At 49.0% G+C, this 19,407-nt stretch overlaps 1 protein-coding gene across 2 annotated transcripts in view; it reads left to right on the forward strand.

The window, feature by feature from the left end:
- Positions 1 to 15,508, forward strand: part of LOC135815762 (uncharacterized) — a 34,070-nt gene extending 18,562 nt beyond the window's left edge. The window contains exons 11-26 of one of the 2 annotated variants that reach the window (XM_065329101.1): positions 498 to 607; positions 1,134 to 1,406; positions 1,962 to 3,407; positions 3,911 to 3,947; positions 5,223 to 5,498; positions 8,237 to 8,491; positions 8,683 to 8,736; positions 8,893 to 8,931; positions 9,762 to 9,847; positions 10,182 to 10,486; positions 11,104 to 11,178; positions 11,566 to 11,693; positions 12,376 to 12,540; positions 13,105 to 13,265; positions 13,582 to 13,698; positions 14,006 to 15,508. In XM_065329101.1, coding sequence (XP_065185173.1) covers positions 498 to 607; positions 1,134 to 1,406; positions 1,962 to 3,407; positions 3,911 to 3,947; positions 5,223 to 5,498; positions 8,237 to 8,491; positions 8,683 to 8,736; positions 8,893 to 8,931; positions 9,762 to 9,847; positions 10,182 to 10,486; positions 11,104 to 11,178; positions 11,566 to 11,693; positions 12,376 to 12,540; positions 13,105 to 13,265; positions 13,582 to 13,698; positions 14,006 to 14,128 — 3,650 coding nt within the window. In that variant the 3' untranslated portion in view covers positions 14,129 to 15,508. Of the gene's footprint in view, positions 1 to 497; positions 608 to 1,133; positions 1,407 to 1,961; positions 3,408 to 3,910; positions 3,948 to 5,222; positions 5,499 to 8,236; positions 8,492 to 8,682; positions 8,737 to 8,892; positions 8,932 to 9,761; positions 9,848 to 10,181; positions 10,487 to 11,103; positions 11,179 to 11,565; positions 11,694 to 12,375; positions 12,541 to 13,104; positions 13,266 to 13,581; positions 13,699 to 14,005 lie in introns of those variants that run through there. The other variant, XR_010553323.1, reaches the window with a different exon arrangement.
- Positions 15,509 to 19,407: the final 3,899 nt, after the last annotated feature.

Here is a 19,407-nt window from a genome sequence, read left to right on the forward strand (position 1 = left end):
CAGACAGACAGACAGACAGACAGACAGACAGACATATAGAGACAGACAGGCATGCAGGCAGACAGACAGACAGACAGACAGACAGACAGACAGACAGACAGACAGACAGACAGACAGACAGAGTGAGAGCAAGACAGAGAGAGCGAGAGCGAACGCGAGACAGAGACAGAAAGGGGGGGGGGATAGACAGACAGATAGAAAAACAGACAGGCAGGCAGGAAGGCAGGCTTGCAAGCAGTGCATGGAGCTGTTGTATCATTATGACGTTGGTTTCAATAGAGTACACGGCTCTTTTGAAAAGTCATGCACCCAGCTTTTGTTTGACATGTGTACGTGTGGGTGAATCGGGTGCTGGAAGATTATGTACATGTGTGTGTGTGTGTGTGAAACCGAAACTCTCATCGGTTCCGCTTGTGTGTGTGTGTGTGTGTGTGTGTGTGTGTGTGTGTGCACGCTCGTGTGTGTGCGTGTCCATTGATTTGCCGCCTACTGTTTAGGAAGTAACACATATGTGGACCCACCTGTGCTAGTGGTCGGTACTCATCGAGATGATGTGGCCAAACGCGGCCACCATATGCTCGCCAAAGCCATCATCGAGAAAAGCGAGGTTAGGAGCGTACACTATCTTTGGATGAGCACGGTTTCTTTTAAGCTTACTTCTTGCTATTCTGTTGCTGTATATATCCAGTTCTCTTTCTTGTACAGTCATACTTGATGGTGATATCTGGCCTCGTTAGTTTGTTAGCACTGGACACTGCGCAGCCGCAGAACTACAAGGCACTGGACAATGCACAGTCCTGGAGCTACGAAACCCTGGACCTTGCACTGGAGCAGTGCACTGACCTTGTAACGAGCTTGGAAACTCAAATCCACGTCAACTCTGCTCATGACAACTGTTTTTGGGGCCGACATGTTTTGTTGTGTTTTGCAAACATGTGCGTGGGTACTCAGTCTGTACACGCACTACATGCATTTGTAAACAGGTGTCTCAAAACCAAGTCCTTCTTTGCCATTACCCAGAGTTTCGTGTTCAGTAACGGAAAAGAAGAAGAACTTCATTGTACCATTGCTGTGTGATATTTGTGTAAATTTTCAAACGTGCATGTGTGGGTACTCCTGTATCCTGTTTCCAGGAACTGGACAAGCACCTGGGCAGCAAGGCATACGGTCTGCACCTGAGCCGGCCGTTCTTTTTCGTCGACAACAGTGTGTCTGGCTCAGGCGTAGAAGATCCTGAAGTGGCTCTGCTGCGCCAGTCCATCCGCAGCCATGCCATGCGCCAGCCAGGTACCAGACAGCGCGTGCCCATCAAGTGGCTCAAGTGTGAGCTGCTCATTGAGAAACTGGTTCACCAGGAGCACGTCACTCACATGAGCTTCAAGGACTTCCAAGCACTCGCGGCAAAGGTACCGGCCCGTTCTTGATCCATTCTTCATCCAATGACATGTGCAGGGGCGGATGCAGGAGGGGTTCCGCAGAACCCCCTAAATTTCGTAAATGTATTACTGGCAACCATATGCATGTTCATGTGCATGTATCAGCTATTCAGTTTTGACTATACTGGAACCCCAGAGATCGCTGGATCCGCCGCTGATGTATCGTGTAATCTGAGAGCAAAGAGCACCCCCCCCCCCCCCCACACACACACACCATACAGCATCACTCTTTCCATACACAGTTTCATGCTGCATGACATGCAAAACTGACCTGAACGACTCGGCTGGAAAGATTTTACTCACTACACACTTCGCCAAACACATTGCTAATCGTGGGTTGCCCCTACCAACTACTCCTACCGACTTTGGTTGTGTTTTTGTTTTGGGGATATTGAACAATCCGTTACGACAGAAATCTATGGTGATGGGTGTACTCAGGGTCCTTTGCCATGGCTTGCACTTGCAATGCAGCGTACATTCTGAAGCATTGATGTTTAACCTCTCCTGCTCTTTTTTGGTGCACAGGTGGAGATCAGGGATCCAGAGACGCTGAGAACAATGCTGGAGTTCTACAACCGCCTTGGCGTCCTGGTGTACTTTGGCAACAGCCCACAGCTACACAATCTGGTTGTGCTAGACCCACAGTGGCTGGCCAATGTCTTCAAGCAGCTCATCACCGTTCCGCCAATGGACGAGCTCAACCCGCAGCAGGCCGCGTGGTGGAAGTGCGTGACCGAGACCGGTCTGCTGCACGCCAACCTCGTCAAGGATATCTGGTCGGACGAGAAGCTGAGACCGCAGCGCTCCAAGCTGCTGGCCATCATGGCCAAGTTTGATCTTGTGTGCCCGTTCCACACCAGCTACCGAGTAGATGCCAACTTGGCCATTGATGGCAAGCAGTCCGTCAGCGACGAAGAGCGGGCAGAAGCCATCGCAAGGTATGCTCACTTGGAGTACGATGATCTAGGCGATGCCGAGAAGGCACAGTTGACACCGTTCGCACCCGCTGGCACCGCTGCTGCTGCCGACGCCACTGCTGCTGCTGCTGCTACTGCTACTGCTGCAACTGCGTCCCCTGCTGCTGTGGCCAGTGTCATGGGTGGTGGCAGCGGAGTTGGTGAGAGTGGTGCACATGTTACCGACGTGCCTACCGGGGACAAGCTACCTAGGGAGGTCCGTATCGCTGACGTAAACCCTGTTGATCCTTTGCAAGTGACCGCTGCCGTGGAATCTGAGGCTAAACAGCTGGCGCAGGATGTTGCCACAAATGAGTGCTATGTGTCCTACATGGTACCGTCTCTGCTGCGCGCCGAGCCGCCTGACTACGCTTTCTACAGGTTCAGTCGGCACGATCCCGCGCCCATCTGCTTGCTTTCAGCTATCGGGTTTGTGCCAGAGGCCTTCTTCTATCGCTTTGTGGCGCGCAGTGTTGCACGCTATCCGGTCTGTCCGGACCTGTACAGGCGGTTTGCTCGCCTTCACATCAACAAGGAGTTTGACTTGCTCATCTTCTTTCACACGACCTGTGTAGAGTTGGTGGTGCAGTCAGCTGACGGCGAGGCAAGCCTGGGACGCGACACGGCTCGCCAGAAGCGACTCAAAGAGTGCTGCTCCAGTCTCATTCGCAAGCTGCTTGGCGACGCATCCGAGGTGACCCGCCAGGGCATGCGCGGTCTCTTCTTCTCGCTGGCAACGACCGTCAAGACGGCGAGAGGCTGTCAGCGTGCGTACATCACTGAAGAAGTCTGCCCGCATCACAGCGCTCCATTGCTTGCTTGTGCCGAGTACAACTGCAGGGGATGCATCGTGTCCAAGGAGGACAAGTGCGTCCAGCTACCCGATCAGCTCAAGTTGATACACTCCAGTGACCAAGAGCACGGCTCTGAGTCACCAGAAGCGGCCGACACCGTCCCTCTGCCCTATGGCCTGGACTGTTGGTTTCAGGAGACTGCCATTGTCGCCGCCACGCTGGTGAGTCGATGCTGCTGGCGTCAAGGTGGTATTGCTGGGCGTGAATCCTGGTCAAGAACCAGACTTAAGTTGATTTATCGTGCATGTGATCTGATGCATGTAGGTGTTGTACATGGCCGACACCATACGTCAATGCAGTCATGCTCAACTTACAAACATAGGCACCTGAGGGTCTTGCACATGTACCTGTTTCTAGTCACACCATTGGAAGAATATGCACCGACGTGTTATACAGTAGAGTGGTCTATTGCTGGCTCGGCTTGGCTCACATGGGCCCAGCAGCAGCAGCAATGGTCACTGGGGAATATTGGGTTGCCCCGTGGAGTGACTCAGTGCAGTCGTACTGTTTATACTATAGGGGGAATCCCCTGCATTACATTACCAACTTGCAGTTGACTAGATGACTCTATTTGCTATTTTTTTAGACATTATCTGTTTCTCTCCTTGTGCATGGGTTGGTAGTTTCTGTGTCATTTGATTGTCTTGCCTCTCAATGCATACAGGACTCTGTCAACAGCGAGGACTTTGTTGAGGGCTACAGTAAGTAATAATCCCACCAGGCGGCTTGTTGGGCGTATTCATGCGTTGTATTATAGTTTTAGTACATGATGTTAGCTATGGCCCACATGAGTTATATCTCGAATCTCGAATCTCAAGTGCTTAGAGTGATGCAGTGCTGCCAAACCGTCCGATTTTTCGGACAGTGTCCGATTTTTGAAGGCTCTTCCGAAAACCGGTCCGAAAAGGGAAACGTCCGAAAAGCAGCCAAAATGTTGGAGATCGTTACTTTCCTATGCAGAAGTCCTGTACTTTCACTTTTCAGCGCAACTGAAGGCACAAATCACTGTACATTTGCTTCTAAAAAGGCTAGCGCCTGGCTGTGGAAGTGCAAAGTAACATGCCTGGATCAGGCTGGATGGCATGCACACTGACAGTCTATACAGAGTCAGTGTGCGACCACACTCATCATTGCTTTACTTTGGAATGCTCTGCCCTTTGAAATGAAGTCTTGCAATACGTTTTCTGCATTTAACGCCCATCTTGCCTGCCTTCTTAATGACGGGCCACAATGTACCCAGTTAAAACAGCTCCTTTTTGAAAATTTTTTCAATGAGTGATGTGTCGCTTTGTTTTGCTCTAATTGGTGCTTTTCTCCAATGTCATGCAGTCATATTTATTCAGCTTTTATTTCTTGTGTACTTGCATACTGGTATTAGTTTAGTCCCACAACCTGCGATAAAATGATCAGCTGTAGTACCTACTCCACTTTTATGTTTATGTATCTATGCCATTCGGATCTTCCCAAGTTGTACAATGTACTGTTGAGATACGGAATTCAAATAAATCAATACCATCCCATTACAAAATTCATGACAACTCTGGGGTTACCGTGGCAACGAAGCGAATTTTCATGGTGTTTTATGTTGTCTATTCGGGTTTCGTTATTGGTTCACACCAGACGTATAACATTTAGGCGATATTTTGAATTCTCTGTAAAAATTTGCCAAGGAGAAAAATTCGCACCATGTGGCCAGCCTTGGCGGTGAAGGGGGTCCGATTTTGGGCGAAAATTATTTGGCAGCACTGGTGATGTTGTGTTTGGCTTCCTGATTGTGTCTGCATCTGACTATCGACCTGGCCGTGCATGTTGATATGCGCTTGCTGTTGGCATGCACTGCTGCTGTTGCTGCTGCTACTGGCTGCTACTGCTACTGCTGCTGTTCCTGCTGCTGCTGCTGCTGCTGTTACTGCTGTTGCTGCTGCTACTGCCACTTCTGCTGTTGCTGCTGCTGTTGCTGCTGTGGTACCATGCAGCATGTCCGAAGATCATTAGTCAGCCAGAGAACACGGAGGTACGCACTGGTGACACATTGGTACTGCACTGCTTGGCGCAGGGTACACCTAAGCCAAAGTACCAGTGGCGTAGAGGTGGACAGGACTTGCCCGGAGAAACCAACCCCGTGCTGAAGATCAAGAACTTCTCCGTGGTGGCAAAGAGCAAGCACGGCATCGCCATGTTCCGCTGCTTGGTGCAGAATGACGCCGGCTACCTGTACACACTGCCGGCAAAGGTCACCTGCCTTGTCAAGGGTAAGTCAGCAGGCCAGCAGGTGTGTGTATGTGTGTGTGCGTGTGTGTGTGTGTGTGTGTGTGTGTATGTGTGTGTGTGTGTGTGTGTGTGTGTGTGTGTGTGTGTGTGTGTGTGTGCGTGTGTGTGTGTGTGTGTGTGTGTGTGTGTGTGTGTGTGTGTGTGTGTGTGTGTGTGCGTGTGTGTGCGTGTGCGTGCGTGCGTGCGTGCGTGAGTGTGTGTGTATGTGGTGGAGCTGAGTAGCAGCATTGCACAACATTTCCCGACATTTCATGCTTTAATAGCTCGTATTTCATGCTTTAGGTCGCGTAATTGGACGTACCGTATTTTTCCGGTTGTAAGTCGACCGTTTACGACTAAAAATAGAAGGAGAAAGGGCGGGGGTCGACTTACAACCGGGATTCAACTTATAACCGGGAACTATCAGTATGTGAAAAGAATTCGGGTGGACACACCCATTCCCATAGCGCTGCATATCACATCCGAACCAGTTCCGTTATTTTACAACGTTTCGGCTCTTGGCCATCATCAGGTAATAACAATGAATACCGTGGAAGCCACACAAGAGCAATATATACGCAGAGTTCTTCTCCGTGATGTGCACAGTTGCACCTTCTCTCTCCCCCCCCCCCCCTCTGTATAGAGGTGACATAACTCGCATCATTTTATTTTTTGGCGCTACACTCTGTGCAACGCCATTCACAGAGCACAATGCGCGCTACCTTTTGCTGCTTCTCCTCCGTGATGTGCTAGTTGCGCCTTTTTCTCTCTCTCTGTCATACTAGGTGACATAATTCGCATCTTTTTTGGCGCTACACTCTGCGTATATACTGCTCTTGTGTGGCTTCCACGGTATTCATTGTTATTACCTGATGATGGCCAAGAGCCGAAACGTTGTAAAATAACGGAACTGGTTCGGATGTGATATGCAGCGCTATGGGAATGGGTGTGTCCACCCGAATTCTTTTCACAGATGAAGCTGCAGGAAGCCTCAGCCCTTCTTCAAACTATCAGTATGTTACAAAAAATGACCTTCACTGCATGCACGAGTGCACCATGTGTACACATTTTTGCCAGTTTATTGGCATTTTTTTCAAGGATTGGGACGGTATACCCTCCAGTAAGGAATGTTTACCTGATTTGTTGATGTATTAGTAGCAGGAGGTGGTTAGTAATGCTTCGTTGGGTGAAAACTTTAAAACGCATAATTGAGACCTCCAGATACGGGGTCGACTTATAACCGGGGTCGACTTACAACCGAGAAAATACGGTATGTGGACAGAGTGGTTCACTGGAATGATGATTCTGGTGACTTGATAAGGGTGTGATGTCGTCAACAGAATCAGGTAGTGTCACTAGGCCTCCGCGGAATATGCTCGTATTTTTACCGATAATTCTTTTGAGCATTGCTCAAAATTTCGACCGATTATTCCCGTAATTCCACCAATAATTCTCACAATAATTCTTTTTTTCTTCCTTTTTTTGCAGATACCGTACCGCGCACGGTTTTTTTGCCACTTATACGGGCAAAAAAAATCACGGTTCGCGTGAAACTCGGCTGGAAGCTTTTTTTTCTTTCTTTTTTGAAATACCGGGCGATCAACTTCAGGATCATGAGCTTTTTGGTACAAATCAGGGTGTTATAAATGGAAAAAAATTGAAAAAAGGGGGGCATTGCTCAAATTTTACCGATTATTCCACAAAAATTGCCAATAATTCCCGTTTTAAAAATCACACCGATAATTCCCGAAATTATGCCGGCACATTCCGCGGAGGCCTAAGTGTCACCCTACATTAGAGAGAGTACGATGCAGCTGATCTAAACATGCGTATCTAAGCGTGTGTCTGCGGACACTGGCCCAGAAATCACAGAGGTTGCATATTCTGTGATAGGAAACAAAGTGCTTGCCCGCGTGTGTATGTGCGCTAGGCCCAGACAGATCCTGCCGGCAATTCTTTCGGCAAAATATCAAAGAATTGAAAGAGCGGAAATTGCCGGCAAAATCGGAGCAAAATATCGAGATGTTGGGTAAAACCGATGCCTGATACTTGGATTTCTTTGTTTCTTACCCGTTCAGCAGGATACACTGCCCAGGACGAGATCAGGTCCCCGAAATATCACTGGGATTCACTGTAGATCGACATGATTTTGGAAGAAATCAGGAACACGTGCGTGGAAACCTGTGTTGAGAAACCGACCCTGCGTTTTTTTTAATGAAACGTCGTACAGGATTGTACGGGAAGCAGATAAAATACACGTTTTTCCGGAGCAAAATGGAGCAAAATATCGAGTTGCTTGTGCCAGGCTCGGCAAAATATCGAAGATTTCGCAGCAATATTTTGCGGCAAAATATCAAGGCGAGCGGAGAAGAATCTGTCTGGGCCTAATGTGCGCGCCCAAGAGAATCCACAAAACCTCATCGACACATACACGGCCGCAAAATATTTTCTGCATCAGTGATGAAAATGGAAGAAAAATGCAAAAATCCTACACGGTATGGCCCAACACGCACTCGAGTGAGGCCTCACACATGTGTGGTTTCAGGTGGCGTGGCTTGTGTGGCTGGACCTTGTGGGGATTTCAGCCCCTACACACGTCCTCTCGATGCCTGTGGCGCGAATCATAATCCCTCTCAAGGATCGTTTCAATCGGGCATGTACACATGTCAGCTTGCTGCACTGTTGGCTAGGAGTGAGTTATCTTTTTTTTCCTTTTCCTACTGTTGTTGCTGTGCGGCAGGGCACCCGGTCATTAAGGAACAACCCGAGCCCATTAAACGTGTGAGATTCTGTGCCGAGGTGGATATCGGGATCAAGGCAGACGGTGAAGACCTTCACTACCAGTGGTTCTTCTACGACATGGAGATTCCCGGGCAGACTCAGGCCAAGCTGAACATCAGCCGTGTGTGCGACTGGGACGAGGGGCAGTATCGGTGCAAGGTGGAGAACCAGCACGGCTGCATGCGCAGTAACATCTGCCAGTTGTTCCTGATTGGTGAGCCACTTAAGTCCACTGCACTTCGTAGCTGTATATAGCACTATTGCAACTGCGCTCTGCTGGAGATGTGGCTCTGCTCGTGTCATAATATTGAATTTCACTTACCAGTTAGCACTGTTGCTTCTTTGCTTTGTTAACTAAGGGTTGCAATGTGTTGGTGTTGCTGCCCTGGCTGTTGTTGGCTGCAGGTGAAGACAGCTTTCCGTTGCATGGCAAAAACCTGAAGGATGCTCAGAGTATTGGTAAGCTCCGAGTGGAGGGCAAAGTGTTTCTTGCACCTCCTGGTACTTGCTTTGTAGATAGTGTGCGTATAGAGCCGAGTAGGTGTGTGCTGTCCTCATGCATGCTCATAATTATTATCTCTCTGATCTCTTTGCTTGGACTTGTTACGAGTATAGCTGAGAAGACGCGGCACAACAAGAAAGGCAACGTTGAAGGTACGCGTGTGTGTCGATCTCGGCTCAGTCAGTTGCTGCCGGAGTGATGCATGTGTATCTAACCCCACCATGTTCTCCTCATCCCTCAGACGGTCATTGAACTGTATCCAGAATATAAACAGTTGTAAACAATAATAAGAGGATGAAAAAAGTGTTTTTACTCCGAGTTTCACGCACTAAGCGATCATCAGAAAACAGTTTGAACCAGCTCTGCCTTTCGGTATTGAGCACTCTATTGGACAGCCCGAAACCTGTCTGTTATATAAACGATTGTATTCAAGCTGGGCCTGAGCAATCAATCATCGGCTTTCTCACTTCATGGAAGTCCCTCTCTCTCTCTCTCTCTCTCTCTCTCTATCTATCTCTCTCTCTCTCTCTCTCTCTCTCTCTCTCTCTCTCTCTCTCTCTCTCTCTCTCTCTCTCTCTCTCTCTCTCTCTCTCTCTCTCTCTCTCTCTCGTTCTTTCTTTCTTTCTTTCTCCCTCCTGTGCTGGTGAGGTTTACATGGCAAGTGGTAATGGAGGATTGTGTCATACTGAGTCTTATTGACTTTGATTTGCTGTTTCCAGTTTTCAAAATCTATTCTGTCAGTAGTGCTTTGGTAGCACTTGCTGGCCGACACCATGACAGATACACCACAATGAAGGGCAATTAAGCCTGCTTCGGAATGTTGCTTTCTAACCGTGTGCGTGTGTGCATGCGTGCGTGCACGCACGTGTGTGTGTGTGTGTGTGTGTGTGTGTGTGTGCATGTGTGTGTGTGTGTGTGTGTGTACGTGTGTGTGTGTGTGTGTGTGTGTGTGTGTACAATGCTGTGCATGTCTGTACTGCAGTGAATGCCAAGGTCGCCCTGCTTATCGGTAACCGTGACTACAGGGAGCAGCGCAAGCTCATTCATCCCGAGACTGATGTTCTGGCGGTGAGTCGATACGCAACAAAACTGATTGAAAGTCGTGTAACATTTTCCCCTATCTTTATCTCTCCCTCTCTTCATCCCCCCCCCCTCTCTCCTCCTCCTCCTCCTCCCTCCCTCCCTCTTCCTCCCTCCCACCCTCCCTCCCTCCCTCCCTGCGTCCCTCCCTCCCTCCCTGTCTCCTCCCTCCCTCTCTCTCTCTCTCTCTCTCTCTCTCTCCCTCTCCTCCCTCCCCTCTCTCCCCTCCCTCTCTCTCCATCACTGATCCACTTTCACTGTGTCGATTCCTATATGAAGAGTGGATGTAGGATCACACTTTGCTCCGTGACGCTGCCTACAGATTGGACGAGCTCTGGAAGACCTTGGCTACAGGACACTGGTGTTTGTCAACCTGACGTTCCGGGAAATGATCGCCGCCATCAAGACGTTCCTGAAGATGCTCGGAGCGGGCACGTACGCTATGTTCTACTACGCCGGCCATGGCCTGGAGGACGAGACGAAAAACAATTACCTGGTGCCGGTCGACTTGGACACCAGCAACAACCTGCGCAAGTGCATACGCCTCGAGGCCATCCACTACGAAATGCAGAAAAGGAACCCGCGCCTGATAACCATGGTGCTGGACTGTTGCCGTACCAACCCCAAGTAGGTCGGGTGCATATTGAATCAGTGCTGGTGTATGAGATACAGGGCTTGTAGGGTTCATTTGATGATGATCAGGGATGGTCACGTGTCCGAAAACATTGGAATGCGGCAGGTATGGAAGCGTGCTCCATGTTTTTATTGCCACGCCAGACCATAGTGCATAGTACATGTGATCAATGAGCAGGTTGAAGTTGGTACCGCTATTGTGATTCGGTTGGTACATGTCATGCAAGTTGTACGTCAGCTGCGTGTGGATAGAAACTGAATTCACCCAGAAAGTTCAGTGGGGAATTGCACAGAAAGTTGATTCAAACTGAAACACTTGAAAGAAAGTCATGTGACACAATACTGGGTATCGAACACATGGCCTGGTCCCGATTACTGGTCCATTGCTCTATTCCACTATGCTATAGGCACCACACAACCACCCAAGGCCAAATCAGCCACATATTTGAAGACCGCCCAAGCCATTGTGTTTCATTCCCAGAGGACGTTTGCTTGGCCACGTAGACAAAACGAAGAAGAAAAGGTTATACAAGCTGAATAAACTGAAGTGACTCATTGCTTTGCAGGTTCACAGCTTCACGTGACGTATGCGTGTTGTGTTGTTATTTCAGGCTGACTGCCAAGCAGACGCAGCGCTGCCAAGTTCCACTGGAGCCCTTTGCTAATTATGCCTATCACTTCAGCTGGTATGTTTCTTTGATAATGTTAATATCTCACTGTTGCCAACTTAGTTAGTTTGCTTACACTTTTAGAATGCCTGCATTTATGCATGACGGGCTTGGTGAAATCCCATTGCCGAGCACAGCAGACCCTTAGTTTGTTCACAAGTCTCGGTTTGTCTTGCTCCAATATTTCGCCCCCCCCCCCCCCCCCATGCATGTGCTTGCGTGCTTGTGTGTGTGTGTGTGTGTGCGTGCGTGTGTATGTGTGTGTGTGTGTGTGTGCGTGCGTGCGTGCGTGCGTGCGTGCGTGCGCGCATGTGTGTGTGTGTGTGTGTGTGTGTGTGTGTGTGTGTGTGTGTGCGTGCGCATGCGTTTGGCATGCTATGACCACCGCCTTGACTCGCTCTGTAGTTCCTCTGCAAACACGGCTCTGGAGAGCAGGGCAGACACCCACAGTGTGTACGCAATGAGCTTCCTGAAGCAACTACGACAAGCCAGGCAGCTGAAGATTGAAGATTTCTTCAGCCGCGTCGGTACTGGTATGTAGTCACCAACACAATGTAACTTATTGTCAGTCAACCACCATACATCAACGGTGGTGAAGAAGTCGGTGGTTCTCCGAGAGGCTGTTTCTTGAAGACACCTTCTCGGAGGTGGATATGTTGGTGTGTTCTTAGACGAATGTTGTCACCAAGAGAAAGAGAATGTGGCAAGGCAGCTGAGCAATACAAAGAAGAAGAAACTAGAAGAAAAGTGCTGAAAGTAGGCGATACAAATGGTGCACAGAATGAGTGCCTATGGTGTTACATTCCCACTCACAAGAACACACAGTTGTGGAATGTATTAGGATTATTTACAAAGAGAATAATGGACGTGCACAGTAACAAGATAGCAAGAAGAACAAACTCAGACGCAGGAAGTGTGAACTGGAGTGCGCATGCGCAGAGCATAGCGTGCAAGCAAACATGCGCAGAGCCTAGCGTGCTTACGCGCACATACAAACATGAGTGCCTATGGGATCTGGAAGCACGTGTGCAATAGAGTGAAATGTGCATGGAGCTGAAAACGGAATCGTGCGCATTCGTCTGAAATTCTGGCCCACCCTTTTAACACTCCTTGCCATCCCGCGCATGTAGTCGGTTTTTGAAGTTACGTAGAGTTAGTTGAGAGCCCTCCTTTTGTGTTCTACTCTGCTTACACACGCGCACACTATGTGTTTAGATATGATGGGCAGGAATGCACAGGACAAGAAGGCCGGATCAGCCGCAATGCGGGCACAGCTGAACAACTGTCTGGCGTCAGCGGCGGAGTTGAAGTGGGGTGACGAGATCAACATGGCTAACAGGCAGTATGAGCGCGTCGTCAACAGCCATGAAGATATCTTGAGTAAGCTTTCGCAATGGCGAAGAATTTTAGGTTTTTTGTATTTGTATTCAACATTTCCTGGCTCGTCAAACGACTGCCAATGACAAAATTTTAGTGAATATGAAATAAAGGGTGATAGCCAACTACGACAACTAGAGATGTCCGTTTGTATCCTGTCCAACAGTACCCGTGATAAATTGCTATCAGAATGTCGAATTGTTGGGAATGCTTGTATCAATCTCGCTCACAAGCCAGGCGGCTGTGAGAGCTGGACTGTGAGGATGACACCTTCCATTGGTGCCACTTTCACACAGCCTTGTTAGGTGTTGACACTGGACATAGCTGCAGATGGCACTTGCGTTACCTGCCACACCTGTCATTTATGGCGCAACATACTAACTCAGCACTTGTTACCTGCAACTCTTAGCACCTATTGCCGACTACTGTAGCACCTTTGCCATATTTTGTTGGGCCTCAGTAGTGATCTGGAAGTCAGTTGTATTCTGGACAATGAACCCGTCTCATTTCTGCTACATTTATCACTGTGTTGGTCAACTCGACGATTCTGTTAAACCGTTTCCACAGGAGTGCCGCCCAAGGCTTTCCTGGACTGCGAGAAGTTGAACGCTTCCGTGGAGCTTTGCTTCTTCCGGCGCGTGGCTAACGTCTTGGTCGTGAGCACAGTGGTGGACAAGGAGAATCGGGACTCGGTGATTGCACAGTTCGACGTCAAGTATTTACGAAGTGTAAGCTATAAGCCAGCAGTCCGTACTGTGTCAGCGGAGAGTATTGAAGACAAGAATAGAACAAATTGTGCTGCATGCTGTATGCTGTGTAGACAGCACAACACGAAACGGAAACAACAAGTGAAATTGTGCTGTATGCCATTGTACGACACATGATTCGCCTCATCAACAGTATTATTTTTCTTGTGTTGAATGCGATACGTGCACATGGACGACACTGGACAGGTTGTCTCATGATAAAACACTGCTGTACAGCTGTTACCCAGCATAATATGTCATTGTGCTGGTTATCTATCGTGCTCTTGTCGCCATACAGCAAAACCTGGACGTGTTCACTGTGGACCTAGCTCCGCCATTCCTCAAGCTGCTTGCACAGCTCTGCTGCTCCAGTCACGAGAATGTCCTCTTCATCTGTGGCATCCAGAAACTTCGGGTAAGCAGTGTGCATCGTAAATGTGGATGTCCATTGGACACTCTCTTCTTCTCCGCACATGCTGTTCTGTTCGAAGCATATGTGCATCATGTGCAAGCAAATTTAATTGGACGTCAGACTCTATGTATGTGTGCGTGTGTGTGTGTGTGTGTATTTGTTCATGCCAGATCATTTTCTTCAGTACTGTCCCTGGTCGTGTGACTCTCTCTCTCTCTCTCTCTCTCTCTCTCTCTCTCTCTCTCTCTCTCTCTCTCTCTCTCTCTCTCTCTCTCTCTCTCTCTCTCTCTCTCTCTCTTTCTCTCTCCAGAGTGACATTCAGATACGTCTCGCTGTGCGGCCTGTGCTTGCCAATGCTACCAAGCCCAAACCGCTGACATACACCGTCAGGCGCACGGACTTGGGATCAATGGTTAACCCCAAGCATACTTAGGGTCTGTCTCCGTCTCCCGTCTTTTCTTCCTGGCTCTCACCGTCTGCCTGGTCAAGCTGTTAGCAGTGTCAAGACAAACTGCGACTGGCTTGACCTGGTAAGCTCCTGAGCTTTTCCAGAAGTACAGCAAAACGGTACCCGGTTTCTTTCTCACTGGCAGAGCTGAGAGCGTAACAGTGACCGTGGTGGTTGAGTGTGTTGCAATGCTGTTGCAATGATGATGCTGATAGCTACTACAGCTCAGTTGATGGCTGGAGTGGCAGTGCTGCTCGATCACACCATTTCACCAGCCAAATCATGGCATGACCTGGCTTCATCTCCGCCTCTGTGGTTTGTTCCACAGTTTGCTATGTGTGGATATCCGTAGAATGTAGCTGCTTTCCACGCAGCTGCATCGGGCCAATGTGTGCTAGTTCCCACGAGTCGATATACCCAGGATCATCACTGTTGGAGGTTTTTCTTCTTCTGTTGAGCAAATAGTGTAATGCTCTTGCAAGTGCACACCATGTGTGTGTGTGTGTGTGTGTGTGTGTGTGTGTGTGTGTGTGTGTGTGTGTGTGTGTGTGTGTGTGTGTGTATGCGCACGTGTGATTGGCCGTCATGCGACGGCTGGACCAGTACTGTGACCGGTAACCGTGGCCAAGGCTGGCTCCTTGGCTCGCTTGAATCTCAACATGTGACTGCTGCGTCACGTGGCAGTTATGAGCTTTTTGGTCCTGTGCCGCTGCATAGGTCACCTGTGTACAGTGTCCAGCAGTTCCGAGTGAAGCCAAACTAGACCAGACTTGCTCCAGTTCAGAGCAGCTCTGATGCGCAAATGCACACTTTCCTGATTTTTATGACGTGTTTTCTAGCGTCCTTCGCTAGTACTGACCACTCAGTACTAATCTGTCAGTCTACTGACTGAGTGTCAAGCGAACCGTGATTATTAATTATTTTCTTTGCTAGTCACGGCTGAGATGGTGCCTTGCCTTGTTTCAATCCGACCTATTCTGTTGCACTTGAATGCGAGACGTTGATGTTCACTGTACTAAAACGTAGATCTGGTATCAGAAAAGGAGGATTGATGCCTGCACTGATATACAGTGACTTGCCGCTGAATATCATGGATTAAATCATTCATGATACATAATTGTATCTCCAGTGTTATGCTTTGAAGTCTTTCCATGCATGTTCTCACACTGCTTTTATACTTGCTACCCTGCAGAATTTCTTTGAAATTTTGTCAGATTTTGCTCATGGCCTTCTTTCTATGTGAGGCCTTTGAGTTAGGTCTGAACAACACTGAAAGAAGAAAGTGCTCCATTGTGGCTGGCTTGATCATTTTACATTCCCGCACTTGTGATCCAGACTTCACTCAACCAAATACATGTACATGTACTTCGATCATGAAGGTAAGTTTGCTGACCACTGAAGAGTGAAGGGATTGCTGCCGCAAAAGGCGGTTCTTGTGTATAATAGTACCAAGAGTCCATAACCGGTTATGGACTCTTGATAGTACATGTAGGTGGGCACCTCATCGTGTGGTCTCAGTTTGGCACTGGTTTCACTGAATACATGCATGATTGTGTATTAGTGTGAGTTGTTGTGTCAGGCCAGTGATAGCATGATAATTATCATGTTCTGTGATTGCCCATATATGGCTTATACTCGTAAAAATAGGCTTATTCACACATTTTTGTGCTGTCCTTGGCATGTTTTACTGAATGAATACTCAGCACAATGACTGTCAGTGTCATGATTGTGTATCAGACAGTACTACTACTACAGTGTGGTCTCCTTGGCATGTTTTACTGAATACATGTGCATCTACAATCTGACACGTCACGTGAGACTTGGACTATGTACATGATTGTAGTCTGTAGATCTACAGTGCTGGCAACTGAAATCCGACCCCCTTGGCCGGGCGCCGCGCCGCCAAGGGGGTCGGATTTCAGCTGCCAGCACTGTACATGATATGCATGATTATTACATGTACATGTAGCCTCCAGTGACAACCCATTCCTGGGGCGTTGATTCGATTTGGCATCCTATTATCCTGAAGGGTTCCATTCACAAAAATGAGTTTCGCTGCGAATGGCGAGGGGGAGGCGCGCAGGACTCGAGCAGTAACAAGAGACTGATGGTAATTGTTCAAGACGTACTTTAGTATACCAAGCTAAAATACAACTGACAATGACGGCATCGTTGTTCCTAGTAGTAGCTTTTCTCTTGTTCTTCCACGCTTGCCTCGGTCAAATTTCCACTATCAAAAGGGAAAATTTCTTTCAGTGGCCAAACGGAGCGATCATCGATGTCCGAGCTTCTTCCTCACGTCATGCTAGCGAAGGCGGAGAACCGGCTGAAGCACGGAAAGCGCGTGTATACTCGCCAGACGGAAAGCTGATTGCTGAGCAGGAGATTGGTGTGGTAGACGGTGAAGTGCACACAGCACGGCGAGATGCCGAGGCACGAAAGGACGGCGAAACAGATCCTGAGTACTACAGCGGCTGGGTGGAGTACAGCGGCTACGAAGCCCGAAGTAACGTTACCCACATGTCAGCCAGGTTCACGGTGCCACCAGCACCGCCCAGCTACAACATCCTGACCACTATGTTCTTGTTCGCCGGCCTGGAGGCGAACAACGGGCACAAGAACGCGACGGACATCCTACAGCCAGTGCTGCAGTACGGGCACAGTGGCTGTGGCGGTGGAGAGCATTGGAGTGCGGCTAGTTACTACGTGGTGGGAATACGAGCTCACTGTGGTTCCACACTGAGGGTTAAGACAGGTGATGTTCTGGAGGCCAACATGACTTACAACATGTCGGAGGACATGTGGACATTGACTACCACTCTAGTGAGCAGTGCAAGGGGTTTGTATGATGATAGGACTGCAAGCGGCGACGTCGGCGCACTACCACAGCAGCAACATGAGCAGCAGCATGCAAGCGTATCGGCGAGTGTACTGCGTGTGCGTGTTGACCATGCATACCACTGGGCAATGGTGACTCTGGAGGCGATACGCGTGTACTCGTGCCGCACGTATCCGTCGGGCAATGGCACTCGTTTCAGTGACATGACCGTCCACGTGGACGGTGTGCTCGTTGCGTCGCCTGCTTGGGCCAAAACCATACACTACACCGAGTGTGGACAGTCTGTTGATATCATTGACTCCAGAACGTCCATTCTCCACTATAGTGCCGAGTCCACACCTTAATGACTCGGGCATGATTGCATGTCATGGCGCTCACAGTCCCTGGCGGGGCATCACATCACCAGATCAGCTTTGTGGAAATTGTATTCCTATTTTTGATCTTCCAAGACAACAATCTAGCTAGTATTTGACGTATTGAGGTATTGTTTATTTACAGACTCTCCAGAGGTAAATGGATACCTATCATGGGAGTCTTTCCAAACCAATAGAATAATGAAATTAATATTATGTATGGAGTGGATAAAGGTCAAAATTTGAGATTTTAAGTCAAAGGAGAGAAGAACAGTAATTTTATGCCTAAACCAGCTGGTGCATGTTGTTGTTGTGTTGTTGTAGAAGTTTATTTAACGTCGCACCACAAACAGGCGATTTCGCCTCCTTTGATACATGTGGACGACAGAAGGAATGAGAGAGAGGGGGGGGGGGGGGGGACAGAAGTATGGAGAGAGGAAGGGTAGAAATAAATAAGCAATCAACCTCAGGGCTACACCAAAGCAAAAATGGAATGGGAACATACTATATACAAAATAGCTTCATACATATATTGCAAAACACGTTTACTATTCTTCAGTCCGCTATACCACAGAAACACACTAGCCGAAAAGCATTTAAACGGAGCCATGATGCGCTTTTAGCAGGGCACAGAACTGAAGGTGGCTGGGCTCGGAACGGAGATCAGGCGGGAGCTGGTTCCACAGGACTGCGCCGATGAACTGCATGGTCGCTCGACCCGCAGGACCGGGCCAAAATGGTACTCGAACGAGGTGATGTGCTGCTCCCCGAGTGCGGTCACCAGTAACTCTCACGAAGAAGCTGGTGAAGAGGGAGCTAGCTCGGGAGAACAGACAACGACGGACAAAGATGAGGAGCTTAATGTTAAACATGTCCTCCAGGGTGGTGAGGCGGAGCTGTTCAAAGATCGGGCTCGTGCGCGACCACGGTGGCAGACCGAAGAAGCCGCGGATAGCGCACTTCGTTAGACGTGTGAGGGGCTCAATGTTGCCAATTTGAAGTGACGGATAAAAGGCGTTGGAAGCGTACGACAACCTACCCTGGATCATCGACCTGTAAAACAGGATCTTTGACGCCAGGGTGAGGCTTCGGCGGCTCCGCCACAGCGCACCTACTGACTTCCGCACCTGCTGGATTGTGTGATTGACGTGAGGCTCCCAGGAGAGCTGCCCATCTACCATTACGCCCAGGTACCGCGCTTGTTCCACAACTGCAAGGGCTGCATTCCCACAGCGAATTCGAATGTTATCTGTGTCAAGGGCTGGGCCTCTTGGGGTAATCAACAGAGCTTGCGTTTTCTTTTGGTTCAGCATTAGCCCGCGGTCCTCCAACCACTGCGACAGGCCAGTGATGGCTGTGCTTAGAGAAGAGCACACTTGTTCGCAACTGCCCGAGGCTTCAATTGCAATGTCGTCTGCAAATTCCTGGTTTGTGACCTGCTGGGGCAAGCAGCATCGAAGGTTACGGATGTATAGTGTGAACAGGAGGGGGCCGAGGACGGATCCTTGCGGCACCCCTCGACTGCATGCGACGTATTCCGAGCAATTTCCGCCCACGACTACGCGTTGAAGCCGCTCACTCAGGTAACTAGTGAACCATATCTGGACAGTACCGCCGACCCCAATGTCGGATAGCTCCTGTGCCAAGATGGTGTGTTTGACACATGCTGGTCCTGTATGTCATGGTGCACATGCTACATTCTGCATCCTTCTTTTCGCTATTGCGTGTCGGCCAGTCTACTCGGTAGCCCTTTCCCAAAGATGCTCACCATTTTTTTCGCCGTTTTTTGTTTCGGAAGAAATCGCGACTGTCGCACCTTTCTTCACAGCTATTTCGCAATTTTTCCGCAACCGTGAGCAGAGAAGTGCCCTAGAGGATAGGCGGATTATGCTGGCATAATCTTCGGATTTTGTCAAAAAATTATGCCCTGGCAAAAAAAGGACTTCTGAGACCAGATCAGATGGTTGGCATAACCTTCCGACGCTGGTTGAATGCTCCAGGCATACTTACTTACGGTAGGCATGTTACAGGAAATCACCTGGTGAATGTTACCCCTTATCAGCCGTGCTGTC

The sequence above is a fragment of the Sycon ciliatum genome, chromosome 4, assembly GCF_964019385.1.
Source record: "Sycon ciliatum chromosome 4, ocSycCili1.1, whole genome shotgun sequence".
Classification (NCBI taxonomy): domain Eukaryota; kingdom Metazoa; phylum Porifera; class Calcarea; order Leucosolenida; family Sycettidae; genus Sycon; species Sycon ciliatum.